Source organism: Vipera ursinii (assembly GCF_947247035.1).
Source record: "Vipera ursinii genome assembly, chromosome: 17".
In the NCBI taxonomy this organism is placed as follows: domain Eukaryota; kingdom Metazoa; phylum Chordata; class Lepidosauria; order Squamata; family Viperidae; genus Vipera; species Vipera ursinii.
In genome coordinates, this window is record NC_139530.1 from 6,674,836 (window position 1) to 6,692,332 (window position 17,497).

Consider the following 17,497-nt stretch of genomic DNA (forward strand, 5'->3'; position numbering starts at 1 on the left):
AATGGCCCTCTGCAACCTCCTCCCACCCTTTCGGCCTGCAGAGGGGAGGGGGATCCAGCCAGACTCTTGGACTGGATTCACACACACACACACACACCGCCGCTGAGCGTTGGAGAGGACTGACCCACCCAACTTTCTGCTGGAGTCCCATAAGGGGCCCAGAGACACCCACCCACAATGGGAGGGGGAGGCTTGCATCCCTCTCACTCCCACGAGGGTCCCCCTCCCAGCGAACCCCCAGCAATGCTGCCAGCAGCTCCTTTCCTGCAGGGAAATCCTGGGTTGCGCGGGGTGTGTGTGTGTGGGGGGGAAGGACAGTGCACCCCACTCCCTTGCTTGGCAATGCCGGGGAGACCCCCAAAGGCGGGATCCTTTCCTGGGGCTCCCAAGGAGCATCCAAACTTTCCTGGCATCGAGTGGAAAAGAAGCTGCAAAGGAAGGAAATTCCTGCGCTGGCTGCGAGGATGGCTCGGAGGGGGCAGGAGCCCCCCCGCCCGGAGTGCGCCCCCCCCAAGAGCCCCCCCACTGCAGCCTCCCCTCTGGCGGATCCCCCTTCCTGGGAGGCTGCGCGGCGGCTGCTCCCCTCCCCGCTGCCAGGGGGCGCTCGAGGGTGCAAAGGGCGGGGGGCAGTGAAGCCGGGGGACCGAGAGAGGCAGGCGCGCATGCTCATTTCCCTTCTGAGGCTCGCGGGCTGCCAGGACTGCGCCGCCAGCGGAGGGAGCCCCCTAGTGGTCGCTGCATGCCCCGGCAGCCCCCCGGCGAGCCAGCGGAAAGAGCGACGCGTCTTTGCCTCCTTCGCGCGACCATCCCAGCGGCTCGAGATCTGACGGGTGGGGGCAGTGGATGATGGGAACGGAGGAGCTCGTCTCGGCTCACGATTGACCCCGGGCGGTTCCTGCACACAGTCCGCATCGCCGCGCAAGGGTTAAGCCCAGAGAGGCGTCAGGTCCTAGAGCGGACAGGAGCACCGGCTTCCGGCCTTCCTCACCAAAGAGCCTCCCACGTGGAATTCAGCAGCTACTGCGAGCCGCGTTCTCTCGCGCATGCTCCTTTCGTCCTTCTCCGGGCGTCCTGCGCGCGAGGCTCGGAGGCTTCCCTGAGGCCGGGGGGGCGGGGCTCGCTGTGTCCCCCTGCAGGGGGAGGAGCCAGGGGACGGCCCCTCCCCTTTCCCTGCCTGGACCTGCTCGGGTGGGGCGCGGCCGGGGCTTTCGGGCAGGGGTGGAGGCTGCGGGGGGGCATCCAGGGCCTTTCGGGGTCCCCCCTTTGGCAGAGGGAGGGGGAGGGGCTCTGGGCGGTGCCAAAGGTGATGCCCCTCCCCGTGGGAAAGGAGCGGGGGATTCTCCCACGGGGAGGGGAGAGAAGTCGGGCATGAATAGGGAATTATGGGCTCTGTGGTCCAGGGTATCTGTTGGAGGTTGTGGGGTTACGCTCCCCCCTCCCACACACACACACACACACACACACACACACACACACACACGGACACAACTATCACAAGTTGCACAGTAGGATATTGACCACTAACCAGCACAGGAAGTGAGGTCTCTCTTCTACATCTGGAGGAGCCCCGAGGGTCCCTTTCCCAGCCAATTCCCCAGGGGAAGAGGGGGGAGTTGTTACCCAAGCACATCTGCAAGGCCCAGGAGCCCCACCCTTTTCTACACCATAAAGAGGGGCTGTTTTGGGGGGGGATACAAGGGACTGGGGAAGAAACTGGCACCCCTTGAATCCCTTGAAAGAAAACAGAGCTGGGGAGGGGCTCTTTGGGGGGCTGATCCTGGCAGGCAGAAGCAGGGCTCCATTTGCACCCATTTTGATGGGAAGGAGTGGGGAGGGAAGTCTGAAATAACCCAGTGACACTTTTTTTCCCTAAAGCCAAGTTCTCAGGCAGGAAAGATTTCCATTCAGGGCCTTCTGGGTCAGTGGGAGAAGCTGCCCCAGACCACCACCTGTCTCTGCCCAAAGTCTCTCCTGGAGGATTTGGCCGCAGAGCAGAGCAGAAACTTGGAGGATAATAATTCTCCCTCTCCTGAGGGATCCCTGACTGATTCAATTAGTTCTTGGACTCAGAGATTGTTGGGCATTTCTCTGGAGAGATGTGAAAGGAAGATAACCCCCATGTGGCTTACAGTGGATAGGGGCAGAGATCGAATTAAATCCATCATCTAGAATCGAGAGGTTTGGGAGCTCCGTCCTTGAAATTGGCCCCAGAGGGAATACAGGGCACTTGTAGCTGAACATAAAAAGAAATGTGACGTTTGTTGCCATCGTGGTTAAAGAGAAAATCCCAGCGGATCAGTTAATGCCTGAGCTTGTCACGGATCTGAAATTGCTGCCTGCTGAGTTGGAGCCAAAATTTACTTTACTTTGAAAGCTGGTGCTCGCGCGAACCAGCAAAACCACCAGCCACAGCCAAGAAGTCAACAGGCCGTTTCAAGTGCAGAACAGACGGGCATTGCAGTGCTGTTTGAAAGTCCCTCAACGCAACCTGGATTGATCACCAGCCAGAAAATCAGGGGAGTCCCCAGCCAAGCCACCAGAACCCGCCATGAAGGCAACAGAGGTTGTAGAGTCCCCACCCTCCGCCAAGCGTGGACAGGGAACTCCAGCCTACACTGCAGATACTTCGGACAACAACTCCACCCCTGGTAAGTGGACTCGCACCTATCCTGACTATATTAGCCCCCTCCATGCCCAAAGCTGTCAAAATGAAAGCCTTAATAGATTCTGGCTGCACCCGCTGCCTCATTAGCCCGATGTTAGTGGGGAACTTGGGCATCCTGGTGAGGAGGCTGAAACAGCCGATCTCGTTCGGCCAGTTAAATGGGTCCATAGAGGGGGAGGTGCTAGCTACCCTAGCCACTTTACCAATCAACTTATCCCTGGGGGATGAAAAGGAAGACAGAACATTTGTAGTGACCCCAGTGATCCTAGGGCTGGCTTGGCTAAATAAATGGAACCTTTGGGTAAATTGGAGGATGGCAGAACTCAGTTTCCCGAAAGGGGATCATGCAAACTTAACACCCCAAGAAGCCCTACCAAGCCCAGGAGTGGAGAAAGCATTGGTGGGAGAGGAAAAGGGTTATTTACCCGAAATACCGGAGGAATACCAAGACCTTGCTGAAGTTTTCAGCGAGGAACGGGCGGATGAGCTCCCTCCTCACAGACCCACGGACAGTGCCATAGAAATCAAACCCAGGGCAAAACTGCCGAAGCCCAGGCTGTACTCCATGAGCCCTAAAGAGACGGAAGAGATGGAAAGATTCATACATAGAAAGGGGATTTATCAAACCTGCCAAACCCAAAGTAGCCGCCATGGTCCTCTTTAGAGAGAAGGACGGCACGTTGCACTTGTGCATGGATTATCACGCTCTGAATGCAATCAATGAAAGTAACCTGTACCCACTACCCCTCATGAAGGACATGTTATGCCACTTATCGAAAGGAAGAATTTTTACCAAACTAGACCTAAGAGAAGCATACTACCGCGTTAGGATTAAGGAAGAGGATGAATGGAAAACCACATTTAATTGTCCAATGGGATACTACCAATTCAAAGTTTTGCCGTTTGGACCAAAAGGGCCCCTGAAGTATTTATGCAATTAATTCAATGAGGTGCTAAGGGGGTCCTGGTTTATATAGATGACATCCATATCTTCACCGAGTCTAAAGAGGAGCATGTTAACCTGTTCAGAGCAGTTTTAAAGAAACTGCGAGCTGCCCGCCTATATGCCAAACTATCAAAATGCGAGTTCCACCAGGAAAAAAAAGACTACCTGGGTTATCGCATATCCCCACAGGGCTTCAAAATGGACCCCGAGAAGGTCAGGGCTGTGCTAGAATGGGCACCATCTCGCACAAGGAAGCAATTGCAAAGTTTCCTGGGTTTTGCAAACTTTTACTGCCAGTTCCTCCCCTCATTCGCCCCAATAGCCCTGCCCCTCACGAACTTGTTCAAAACGAAGGGACAACCCTCAGTGAAACCCAGCCAGCCACTGAAATGGACAATGGAATACCAAGTGGCGTTCGAGAGGTTAAAGAGACTCTTCCACCGAACCCGTACTGAGGCACACAGACCCGGAAAAACCCTTTGTAATACAGGTGGACGCAAGCAATGTGGCAGTGGGGGCTGTACTATTAGAAAAAATGACGGGGTACCGCAACCATGCGCGTAGACATCCAGGAACCTCACCGAGACGGAACAATGCTGGGCTGTGTGGGAAAAGGAAGCGTACGCTGTGAGATGGTCGTTACTTATGTGGCGCCATTTCCTTGAAGGGAATAAAATCCTTTTCCAGGTCTGGACGGATCACAAAAACATGGAAGCACTAAAAATACCCAAAAATACCCAAAATTTTGGGTTTTACCAATTAGATAGATTTGTTGTTATAGAAATGGCTGTTATGTAAAAGTAAAAAGTTGAGATTTGATGTTAATGCCTCATTCTACTACACCAAATGGAATCAGAAGTCAATTACTTTTTATTCTTTTTTCCCTTTGCCCCACTTTTTTCTTCCCTATTTTCCCTACTATTTTTGTATTCTCTTTGTATGCTACATTATAAACTAATAAAAAAGTGGTTGTTTTTTTAAAAAGCAATATTGCCCATGATAAGATTTAATATTTTATATTACTGTGTCATTTAGTTTGATTTTATCTTAATGGCCATCGTTTTTAATTAAAGACCGTAACTGCCTCCAAGGTGTGCTGGGTCACCTGGGCCAGGCTGGCTGGTCACCTGGGAAAGGGCTAGGAGGGCCCAGTTGCCCTCTGGCCCTTTCGAGGGAAGTGCCTCATTCATCACAAGGATGGAGCTGCCTATCCCCTCAGCTCCCCCCCCTCAACTCCCCAGGGTGGGTCTGGCAAGAATTCAGGTTGTACCATCCACCATTCTGTGGGCACCTCCACCATCTCAGCTGCAGACCTCACAGCCCACTGCTTATTCAAGGAACTAAGAGACTAGAAAATAGAAAAGATGTCAGTATTCTACATGAATACGGAGAAACAAGGAAACAGATTCTATCCACTGCTTAATTATCTAAATTAATACAGAAAGACAACACAGAGAATATAAAGGGGAAAAAATAAAAATTTCTATTCACTATGTACGTTTCTTCCAGCTTGCACAGCTATACGGCTGAAAGGCTGTCACTTTCTGACTCCTTGTTGTTAGTTGCAAAGTCGTGTCCGACCCATCGCAACCCCATGGACAACGTTCCTCCAGGCCTTCCTGTCCTCTACCACCTTCTGGAGTCCATTTAAGCTCACGCCTACTGCTTCAGTGACTCCATCCAGCCACCTCATTCTCTGTCGTCCCCTTCTTCTCTTGCCCTCAACCTTTCCCAGCCTTAGGCTCTTCTCCAGGGAGTCCTTCCTTCTCATTAGGTGGCCAAAGTATTTGAGTTTCAGCTTCAGGATCTGGCCTTCTAAAGAGCAGTCAGGGTTGATCTCCTCTAGGACTGACCGGTTTGATCGCCTTGCAGTCCGAGGAACTCGCAGGAGTCTTCTCCAGCACCAGAGTTCAAAGGCCTCCATTCTTTGGCGCTCAGCCTTTCTTATGGTCCAGCTTTCACTGCCATACATTGCAACTGGGAAGACCATAGTCTTGACTATACGCACTTTTGTTGGCAGGGTGATGTCTCTGCTTTTTAGTGTGCTGTCTAGATTTGCCATGGCTTTCCTCCCGAGGAGCAAGCGTCTTTTAATTTCTGAGTCCTAGTCAGCTCTCATCCCACAATTTTAATTTCTACAACATATGGGAAATGAAATTTCACTTCAGGCTAAGGGGCACCTGATATGGACTTTGTAACTTTTTAACTAACTGTCATGGTTCTGACAGATGAATCTCTTCAAGAGAACTTCGAGGCATTGTTTTCCTTAAAGAATCTTTTATTCGAGAAACAAAGTATCAGCACTACATAGCTGAAGCCAAAAACTGAATTTCCCTCCCCTGGCAAAAAGTAGCAAAGCACAATTCCCTCCCCCAATTAACAGTTATAAATTACATTCCCCAATTAGCTTGAACCTCGGGCTTTCTCCCCAGCTCTCCAGCCTGCTAAATCTCTATCAACTGGACCTAATAACCTTGGGTTCCCACGGCTGAGTTATTATTACTATGACTAGCTGGACTTTGATCCACATTCCCCCTCCCAGCATCAACAAACTCTAAAAGCGATAGAGAAAAAATGGCGGCATTTCCATCTGTTGTCAAAACAAGAACATCTAATGTTAGCAGCGTTGACACTAACATGATTTTCTCTCTTCTAAAATGATGTTCAGGCTCATTACAGACTGCAATGCAGGAATAGCTTGTAACATTCCTAAACTGAAAAGATAAACAAGGCTGGAGACCAGCTCTGGATAAGAAAAAGTTCGTTAGTACAAATTGGGGTCTGGTTTCCTGCCTGAGCAGAGGGTTGGAGTAGATGACCTCCAAGGTCCCTTCCAACATTACTGTTGTTGTTGCTGTTATTATTAAACTTTTATTCATTAAACATGAACCTCAGTCAACTGAACATTCAAATTGAGTGGCACTAATGGTTGACCCGGGTTGCTGCCGGCAACCTAGGTATCAATCAGGTATCTCCTCAAAATGTAAGATGTTCCGAGTAGCACAGTTTTTTGTAGCTTTGCTGGAGTTATTGCAGGAAGTTGCAGTTTCTTGATGTATTTTGCAAAGCTTTGGGACATAGTTCCCAGTGCCCCGATGACAACGGGTTGTCAACGTTTCATCCATAATCACGCAGGTTCGATGGCCAGGTCGCTGTTGAAAGAGGGTAGAACAGGGGTGGGTTCATCCTGAGTTCCGGCGTCCTCCTGCATGGGGGATGTGACCTGGGCAACAGGTCCCTGCGTCATCCAGTTGGATTTCTCTCCCATTAGCCACTGTGCATGTTTCTTTCTCACTACTGGTCCTGGTCTGTTCTGCTCTCGCCACAGGAAAATTTAACAATTCAATTTCATTATTTAAATTAAATAAAAAATCATTTTAATTTTTATCATCCAATTTCATTCCTTTGGTATCCTTTCTATCATAATTCTATCCCACCCTTTCTGTGATATTAATGTAGCTCTTGTCCCACAGCGAGTTGTCCCTCGGCTAGTTGGCCACCGAAAGTTGGCTGTGGCAAGTTGTCCTAGACCCGTTCCCTTAATGGCCAGCTGGTCAGATTCTGGTAGAGAGCGTCAGCTTGCAATAAATCTTTGTGCTCATTTTGAAGTGACTGAATCTTTACAGAATAACAGAGTTGGAAGGGACCTTGTAGGTAGGACTGCAAGGTCCCTCTCACAGCTCCTGTTTTTAAGCCAGGTCTCGCCTAATTTGTACTTGAACCTTTGATTTTTCCTGCCTAAATGTAAAACTTTGCTTTTCTCCACATTGAAACTCATTTTGTTGGATAGGGCCCATTGTACAAGATCTTTTGGGATCCTGAGTTTGTCTTCTGGGATTTTGCTTACTTCTGCCAGGTTGGTGTCATCTGCAAATTTGATGAGTTCCCCTTTAATTCCCTCATCTAAGTCATTGATGAAGATATTGAGGAGTCCTGGGCCTAAGATGGAACCTTGTGGTACTATGAAAAAAGTGACTTATGGCCCTTTCTGACCCAATGACGGTTGCAGCATCCCCAGGATCACAGGATTAACAGTCAGGGGCTTGGCAGCTGACTCAGATTTATGACGGTCGCAGCGTCCCGGGCTCACAGGATCCCCTTTTGCGACCTTCTAACAAGCAAAGTCAAGGGGGAAGCCAGATTCACTTCATATCCGGTGTGACTAACTTCACAACCGCAGTGATTCACTTAACAACTGAGGCAAAAAGCTCATATCATAGGGCAAAATTCATTTAACAACTGTCTCACTTAGCAACATAAAATTTGGGCTCAAGTGTGGATGCACGTTGAGGATTACCCGCACGGTGGATACACACCCCATTAAAATGCCAGGTTTCTGAGATGCAAAAAATAAATAAATCAAAAAGAGATAAATCAGTTCAGAATTTTTCTACCTTTAATATTTATTTATTTATTTTATTTATTTATTTAATAGAACATATAAGCTCCACAATTCAGTTGAAAAACTCTCAGAAACCTTTTAGGAGAAAAATAACTATAACAAAGTAGAATAATGTGGCCGTATAAATGTTCAGCTGCACCTCAAGTCCAGGAAAGTTTCCTGATCTGTCAGTTTCACCGAGCATTTCTAATATACCCAATAAGCACATTGATTTGTACTTTGAATTGTAAGCCTCCCTGAGTCTTCGGAGAAGGGCGGGATATAAATGGGATTAAATAAATAAATGAATAAACAAACAAACAAATAAATAAATAAATAAATAAATAAATGGTTGAAGACTGTTTCCTGCAAGGAGAACCTGCTGATCATTATTATTTATTATTATTATTTTAATTCCATTTATATCCCGCCCTTCTCCGAAGACTCAGGGTGGCTTACAAGCTTAGCAGTAGCCTTCATTCTATGTATATGCCTGCTTATTAGGGCTTTCACACACACCCCAAGTGGCATTATTACAAAGTCAGCTTAATTGCCCCCAACAATCTGGGTCCTCATTTTACCTACCTCGGAAGGATGGAAGGCTGAGTCAAAAGTGGATTTTTACACCCCCCCCACACACAAATACATGAAGTTACTTTTTTTCTCAAGAAAAAAAATCTATGGAATCTAATTTCTCTCTGTTCTGCATAATTGTCAGGGACAAAACAGAAATTTCAAGGCTGATGCTGGGAAAAGACCTGCTCCAATTGAAGAAGAAGGAGCTTTTGCAGAAAAATCTCCAACTAATTGCAGAAAAGATTTTGGTTAGACAGTTAGTTACAAAGTCAGTTACATAGGTAGTTGTGTAGATAGATACAGAGACACACAGAGAGAAAGTCGGCTCCGTAGGGGAGCAGGACTTTTCTTGTCGTGTGTATTTTTTCCAGTGACGGAGCCCCCATTAAGAGAGAGCCTTATTATTGTGGTTAAGAAAATAACCTACCAGTCCGTTATCTTTTATTCTTTTTTTCTTCTTCAATGCCCCCCAAAAGGTGTTCCCAGGTGTCGCAAAGCAGCCAGAAGAGGTGGAGGTGGCCCCCATCCGGGTCTGAACCATTTATTCCAGAATCCATCCATCCCAACATCACGATCATGGATGAAAGAAGGAAGAGGTCGGAGGTCCTTCCTTGCTCAACGATGTGATGGCTGGTAACTGTTTGAACTGATTTGGCTGTCAGATTTTCTTCATTTATCCATTTTAGAGATATTCTATGATTATTATGGTTGTTGTTATTTAATTCTTAGATGGATTGCAGGGCGGGGGCAGAAATCCACAGGGGGCTGCACTCAGTGGACAGCCTGGAGGCTGCAAGAGGTGAGTGGACCAAGGACTTGTTCAAAAGTAGGAAGAAAAATAAAAGAAGGTCCCAGATGAAGGGAGAGGATTTGGGTTCTCTTGAGGTGACCCGGTGTCCTTTGTTGCTTTGCATTTCCCGCTTTGGGTGGGGATGGAAGCGATAAAGAAAGAAAACTGGGAGGAAAAAATAATAATTTTTATTATTAATCTGGTTGCTAAGTTTTATTTTTTCATTTTTTGCTTCTTGCTCATTTATTATTTCATTATTACTAAAATATTAAATTTGTGCTTGTTTTGCCCCAGGACTAACCGGCACCTGGGGTGTCACCCCAGAACAACTGCAGCCCCATTTGGGCCCCATTGACGTTGACAAGGTCCCCATGGGTCAGTTGCCAAAGGCCCCTTTCCTCGGCACAGCCGACATCCCGTCCCCCCCTCTGGCTGACAGTGTGAGGAACCACAATCCCCCAGGGAGGCAGGAGCTTGTCGTGGTTGTGGGTCTTGTGTGCTCCGAGGAAGATGAGGGCTACAAAGAGCATCTCTCCCGTAAACAATATGGAGAAACATACATTACAGGAACCCCAAAATGGCCTCCAGACTCAGGAGGGATTTTTGCCCTGCTGAGAGACTCCTGGCTTCCTCACCAGAACTGTCTCTTTTCTCTTTTCTCTTTATGCACTTTTTAAATGTAGCTTTGTTTAGCTTTGGGGTTTGATTCGGGTTTTTTTTGGGGGGGGGAATTTGTATTTTACGGTTTTGAATAATAATAATAATTTTTTTTTTGCATCTCAGAAACCTGGCATTTTAATGAGGTGGGCCAGGTGAGTGGCCAGAGCCGGAGCTGGAAGCTGGGATGTGGCTGCTGCAGCCTTTGGATGCTCCCTCATATCCTGAAGAGGGGTGACTTTCTCCTTCAGTGGGCTGGAGTGGCTCTTCTCCACAGGGAAACTGAGGTCCGCAGGCTGGAAAAGTTGCTGTTGCTAAAGAAGGACAGCGATGAGTCCAACCCCCAGGTCAATCGTGGCCAGCAGCAGGGGGACCCCCAGGAAGCCCTTTTCTCTGGCTCCCACCTGTCCACGTCCCGTGACTCAGCCACTCAGTGAGCTGCCTCTGCTTGTCAAGTCTTCCGCAGCTCCAACGAAGGCCAGGAACAGGGTTCAGCTGCATCAGTAGAAGGAACCAAAGTGCCAAAGGCATATCCCTTCGGTTGGAACGACTGAACCAGCAGTCAGGCGAAGGACCTGCAGCAGTTCTGAATGACAAAATCTGACCTTGTGCTTCCCCCCCCCTCCCTACAAAGCTAAAGAGATGGAGAAGAAGCCCCAAAACAAAAAGGGGAATACCGTCAAGTGGCTTAAAGAGGATTTCATCGCTTCCGGATCAAACGTATTTTATAATAACATCCCCAAAATGGCTAAGGTAGGTTTCAGTCCAGCCTTTGGCCTTGCTTCTTCTTGACCTTCCTTTCTCTCCTCCTCCGTAGGACCTGGAGATGCTCCCAAAAGCCAATAGAACAGAGGGGAGGGCATGATCCATCCATCTCATACAATCTATGAGACCAATGTAGAAGAATGTATTAGAATCAAGATCATGTGAAGGGTTAAATGCCACTTTATAGTGCCTCAGTAAGGCCACACTGCAAGAAAAGAGCCATGCGCAGAGAGCAACAAGGACCCCGTGGTCCTCCTGATTCCCCACCATCTTCCTCCCACCTCTTTCCTTCCTCTTCCCTCCTCCGTCCTCTCCTTCCTCCCCTCCTTCACCCACTCCCTTGTAGCACTGATGCTCTTCCTCGTGGGAAAACTCTGCACGAAAACAACCACACTCTGAGAGCACTAAGGCCTCCTCCTCCTCCTCCTCCTCCTCCCCATAACCCCCCACCCACCCTTCTAGCACTGGGGATGTTACCTTGTTTGGCCATGAAACATTTGCAAAGCTCAGAGAGCAGCAGGTGCTCCACAGTTCAACCCTGAGCTACAAAGATTCTCTTCCGTTTGCTAAACTGCAACCTCAGGTCCTGCACGCCCAGCCAGGAGGGAGTCTGGGAGTTGGACAGCTGGTCCTTGACCTACAACCTCAGCTAAGCCCATATTTTATGTTGCTGAGCAAGACATTTTGTAAATGAGCTTTGTTCCCATTTTGCGACCTCTCCTGCCGCTGCCGTTACCTGAATCACTGCAAATGTTAAGTTAGGAACACGGTTGTGAAGGGACTCTGGCTTCTCCCTTGACTTTGCTTGTCAGGAAGTTGCAGAAGGGGATCACGTGACCCAGGACGCTGCAACTGTCACAAGGACACGTCAGTTGCCAAGCCTCTGAATTTTGATTACATGACCGCACAATGGTCATAAGTGCAAAAAACGGCCAGAAGTCATTTTTTTTTCAGTTGTACATTGCTTAGAACTCCGAACGGTCACTAAATAAATGGTTGTAAATTGAGGGCCAGCAACATCTGGAGACGGGTTGTTCACTTGTCCTTCCAGGCAGAGGAAGCAAATCTAGGGTCTTCGTCTGGACAACTGTCCTCACAATTGGTGGCAGAGCTTTTCCAGCCGCTCCTCTCGAAAGCTATCTCAGCTCCAGCTGATCCAGCCCGGGATGGTCCCTCTTAGGTGCCTGGTGTCTGTCCCAGCTAGGAAAGTCAAGTAAATTGTGAGAGGTCTCCTGATGCAGAATGGAAAGCGATGCTTTCCTTGGAGACAGCGACCGAAAAGCCCCGTTCCGTCCTCTGCTCCTTCGCTTCGCCACAATTTCTTTATTCTTGTTGCCTAAACAGGTTTCTGCACACCCCAGACTGCCCAGGAGGAAAGTGGATGGATTTCCCTCCCTCCACCAGAAGTCTGCGATCCCAGAAAGTAGTTCCCATCTCTCGTCTCAGGAGAAGGTGAGCGTGTGGAGCTTTTGCCCTTTGGGGGGCGCAATTGACCTCCCTACGATTCACTGACTCTTCTCCCAACCTTCAGATTTCACTGTACAGATACTATGGGGTGAAACTTCGGGATTGCAGACAGAAAGACCTGGTCAAGGAACAACTGGAAAGACTTCTGGGTTTTTCATTTTATGAAGAAACAGACAGAGAAGTGAGTGGCAGTGGGGTTTCTGCAGGGCCCTTGCAGACGTTTTGTTACCCAACGAGGTCACATCATCCCTGCTAGAAGGGAATGGGGTTTGTGGGGAGGAGGAGGAGGAGGAGGAGGAGGAGGAGGAAGAATTATGTTGAGTTGTATACACTTTCAACAGCTCAAGACTGTGGTAAATTGGCATTAATCATTGACAGACAATAGACTATTTAAGTGCCTAAAGTCAATCTCAGAATTTCATCAAGATTATCATCTATAGAGTGCTAACGGAGCATGAACAGCTCAGGTGCAAAATTGAGAAGGTCAGGAACAAGAACCTGGACTTGATAGATGGCAGAGCGGCCCTCCTCGCCGAGTTCAGGCAACAACTGAGCAGGTGCGAAGCTTGGGCATTTGTCTACTTTCAGAGGGAGAGTTTCCTGACCTCAAAGCTGTGGCCGCTGCGGCTAACCGAAGAGTGTCTTGCTTGTTGGTTGGGATTCACCTCTAACTTTCTGGTTCTTCTAGAGAGAGAGAAATGAGGCTGGACTTGTGTAAGTCCATGAAGGCCGGAGACCAGCCTGCATCAGAGTCAGCGGGGAAGAAAAACGCTGGCAGAGACGAGACCCGCCAACCCAGGAAGCCGTCGTTCCTCCAGTACCAGCTGAAGCCAGCCAAAACGTCCTCGGATGGCTCCGGGGATCTCTGGAAGGCCGGGACGGAGATCCTTCGGAGGCATCCAGACACTCCCTGGCCTCTCGTTCACGGAAGATCCTCCGGCACCTCTGGAAAAGTGGCTTGAGTGCTGCGTATAGAACTTGGAAAAGATCCTGAGGATGAAGAACAAGAGGCCCAAAATGGATTCAAACCTCTGAGAGCGCTACAACTGGCTCCTCCAGCATCGCCCCCTCCCCTCCTCCCTCTTCCCCTTGCCCTCGTCCCCTCCCCGTTGTATATATTCAAGATATTCAAGTATTTTATTCTTATGTATATATGTAGGGGTGGGTGGGTCTGTACATATGTTGTATATAGTTTGTTTTAGGTGTTATGCATAGGTTTCACTTTTGAGAGCGGTAAAAAAGTCACAATAAAGATTCTTATCTTATTATCTGATCTTATCTCCTCCCCTGCCTATCCTTCAAAACCACTCTGTAAGAAATTCACTGCTTTTGGGGTGGGAAAAGTTTAAAAACTAAAATCTACTTGACAACCCCAGGTGTGGCTTTCGACAATGGGAGGTTTTGTTCACACAAACCTAATGCAATATGGAAAAAAATTGACTTAGAAGGATATTTTGGATACTGAAGGGAAATTAAAATCTAAATGAGCTTTTAGGCCAGGGGATTGAATGATCATAGTGGCCTCGATTGCAAATGCAATCGAGATATGATAAAGATGCAAAAAAATATATATGGCTTTCATAAAGGAAAGAATGTTTGATCAGATATTGTTGATGTCTGATGAAAAACTGATTAAGACATTATAAAACTTTCTATTAAATTTGAAAATGGAGGATGAACAAGCAAAAGATACAATGATAGAGTGGGCAAGAAACTTTGGGTATAATATAGAATTAGAGAAATGGCAAAATCTTTGGGAAGGAAATTATAAGTTGACATTGGCAACTTCTTATAAAGAAAACGTATATAAAATGTTTTATAGATGGCACTTGCCACCTGCTAGATTAGCAAAAATGTTTAAAAATATGTCTAGTAAATGGACAGGAATGGGTGAATTTAATTCAGATGACCATCTGCGGGCAAGAATCCCTCAGAAGAAATGGAGTAGCCTTCATAGTCAATAAAAGAGTAGGAAAAGCAATACTGGGATACAATCCTCAAAATGACAGAATGATCTGAGTTCAAATCCAAGGCAAACCATTCAATATCACAGTGATATAAACAGAGAACCACTCAGCTTCATCTGGAAAGGAGAGAAAGGTACAACCAAGAGCAGAGCCCCTACCTGTCCCAAAACTTGTTCCCAGAGAGCTTGACCCAAAGAATATAGCCTTTCCTGATACCAGATCCTTTGCATGTGGCTTCAAACTGATGTCTACGTCAAAGTCAAACATTGTAGAAAGAGCATCATAGGTCTCCAAGGCCCAAATAGTCATAATTACAAAGGAGAAGCAGCTTCTCCTCTTGGGATCCTAAACTTTTTCTTGGGTCCATGTGCAGAGGAGAGGCTGGAGAAAAGCATGTTAGTGAAAAATCACAGATATACCCCTGGGGGCCCTGTTCTCTTGTGCTTGTGGGTCCTTCCTGTCGGGACATGTCCAGAAAGTGATGCTGAAGAAGAGAGAGCAACACCCAGGGAACTGACTTCTGCTGTCCTTCAACATGGCCTCTTGTCTCCAGAGACTGATGGGAAGGTCACCCAGAGCGATGGAGTTTGGTGCCACTTTAAGTTAATGCCATTTAGCTCTGGTGTTGCCTGTCTTCTAACGGCAAGGAGGCCATCAGGCAACCCTTGAACTCTGCCCAATGTCAAGAGGAGGCCCTGTTCAGAATCCCATGTATTAATCCTAATTGCAACTGATTTTAAAATTGCTTCTGCCTGAAGTGAAATTTCACTTCCCATCTTTTCTAGCAATATTACGTTTTACATAAGAGCTCCTTAAGAAGCAAAAGCTGCTAAGTGCCTCTATAGATCTATTCCTTTAGCAGAAAGGAAAAATTATGACACGTGAGGGGTATTGTGCACCTCGCAAAGGTTGTCCACCTCTGGACCAAAAAGGCTTCGGCATCTGATCTTTCCTTCAATTGTATCCTGGACAGCATCTCTCCTTGCCAGGTGCCCCTTCGGCCTGGCAAATAAACCTCAAAGGAAGCTAAGGGAAGCCAGCCAGTTCTAAGAAAGGGGTGGGCTAGAGAGGATCCAGGATAGAGAAGAGAGGGAGGGGAGGTGGTGGATCGGGAGCTGGGTGATCCACTTGATCCCTTTATCCTTGGAGAGAGATATTCAAAGGTCACCTCTAGTGCCTGCAACAAACTAATGTAGTCTTCACCATTTTCAGATAGGGAGCCAGTTAAGCATCCCTTTAAAGGAAAATAAATAAAGGTTATTCTTTTATAAATTGTATAAAACATAACACCAATGAATTGTATCAAATGTAACACTAAGATGTGGGGCTATCTATTTCCTGCTCAGACAGAGAACTCACAAATGGCAATCAACAAATTCTTTTGAAATGTTAAAAAGCCTCCAGAGACAGGAACATTGGACCAAGGTGGAAATTACAACCAAGGTGGAAATTACAAGTAAAGGAGATAAGATCTAGATAAGATCATAAGGGATGGATGGTAATGGTCAGAAGGACCCCTTTAGAAATAGGGAACAACTTCAAAGAATGACTTAAGCTTCTTAGGAATGGCATGTATCCTGAAAGAGTATCAAATGCCTACTTTGAAACTTGCTCTTTGAACACAATCCAACTTGGGAAGGGTCTAAGAGGCCGCGTTTGCAAACGCTTTCTTTCTTCTTTATTTTCTTTATTATTTTCAATTTTCTTTTCAATAAATCTTTGCCTTTGTTAACCAGACTTGTCTTTGAGATGTGAGTATCAAATTTTGGGTTTTTAAATCTCACACCTTCCATTTGTTTTCTCCTTCTTTTCTCTCTCTCTTTCCTTCCCTCTCTTCCTCCTTCCCTCCCTCCCTTCTTCCAACTCCCCTCCTCTTTCGTACCCCCCTCCCCAGCGGGGTAAAGGCACCTAGCGAAATAGGTGCCAAACTCACCGTTTTGCGACACATCGCAATTCTTTTTTTTTTTCCTTGGGTTAGGCCTGTGGCACATCCGGCCCAACAATTGAAGATCTGCTTTAAAGATCCAGGTCATCTAAGAGGATGGCAGGGAATTTCATCTACAGGATGAAGGTGAAGCCCTCCAGTCGAGGTAAGATAAGATAAATAAAAAAAGAGAGACATTCTAACGCTTCACTTGAGGAGGCAAAATAGTAGGACAGCAATTACTCCACCCTGGTTAATAAAACAGTTGAGAAGTGGATTAACGAGGCCTCTTTTGAATGCTCAAAAAATGAACAAAATCCATCAAGGGGCGGGAGACAAAATTATGAGAAATTTGGGTAGATTTTAACAGTTTACTTCAATAGCAGTGGACCACGAGACGGCAGTATTTTAGATGTATGATAAATAAATGTATGAGTGCAATCCCCACCTCTTTATTGGCTTTTTATTGCATCTTGATTGCCTAGCCATCATGGACGTATGCTATTTATATGCTTATATATACCAACGTGTCGAGGTAATTATAATTTAGTAGCTGATGGGCAGAAGTGATATATGAGAGAGGAGGGTATTTTGAGGGTGGGCGGGTGGGTATTATTCCTTTAAGAGAATGGCAGTTGGAATCTTTAACTCCTTTGAACTGTTTAAATATAACCGACTATAACTGTATTCTGCATGCTCCCTGGATGTCAGTTTCACGTTGTATATTAAACCACAGTTCTTTTAACAAACCACTGTCCGATGTATACGCTCCTGCGTTATCACAAGCAGAAAGCAGGGCAAAGCCTGCGATAATTTATATACTGCTCAAAAAATTAAGGGAATAGAAAATAAGACATCCTACTATTAAATACAGTACATTGTGTTGTTTAAGTGTTCCCTTTATTTTTTTTGAGCAGTATATTTGAAACCAAATGCAGTGTGCTTTATAATGTTCGTTAGGCATGGTTCAAATTTTTTTTATTTTAAAAATGGACATTTCATTTAATAATTAGTCCAGTCTGCAAGTCCCAACTGGTGCATCTTAATATTGCAAACTTGCCACGGATAAAGTTTCTCCCCTCTACTTCTGTGTTCTGGGGGGGTGAAGGGGCTTTAATGGAAAACAAGAAGTATTTAGGGTGTGAATAGCTTTATGGAGAGGACTAAATAAAATGCCACAAAACCGCAGGCTGTCCAGTGCTCTCACCTACCAGCCGTTCATGAAGCCGTTATAAAAATTAGGTGTCTTTAATCGCAGTCAGTTAAGTTAGTCGTTTTAAAGAAGTGTCATTTTTCCCCCCAGTGGCACCGGAGGTCCAGGTGTCCCTGCCTCCAATACAGCTAGGGCGTCAGCCGTCT

General features: G+C 46.8%; 1 protein-coding gene and 1 long non-coding RNA gene across 2 annotated transcripts; both read left to right on the forward strand.

Moving 5' to 3' along the window:
- Positions 1-1,752: 1,752 nt before the first annotated feature.
- On the forward strand, positions 1,753-9,460 carry LOC310647962. Its single transcript, XR_014493994.1, has 3 exons — positions 1,753-2,648; positions 9,045-9,201; positions 9,298-9,460. It is a non-coding gene; the product is annotated as an uncharacterized lncRNA (long non-coding RNA).
- Positions 9,461-10,737: 1,277 nt separating this feature from the next.
- Positions 10,738-13,513, forward strand: LOC310647957 (uncharacterized protein). The gene is made up of 5 exons (XM_083375585.1): positions 10,738-10,768; positions 12,125-12,232; positions 12,312-12,428; positions 12,688-12,804; positions 12,936-13,513. Exons 3-5 carry the CDS (start codon positions 12,409-12,411, stop codon positions 13,207-13,209), a joined length of 411 nt encoding a protein of 136 aa, XP_083231711.1. The 5' UTR covers positions 10,738-10,768; positions 12,125-12,232; positions 12,312-12,408; the 3' UTR covers positions 13,210-13,513.
- The last annotated feature ends 3,984 nt before the right edge of the window (positions 13,514-17,497 follow it).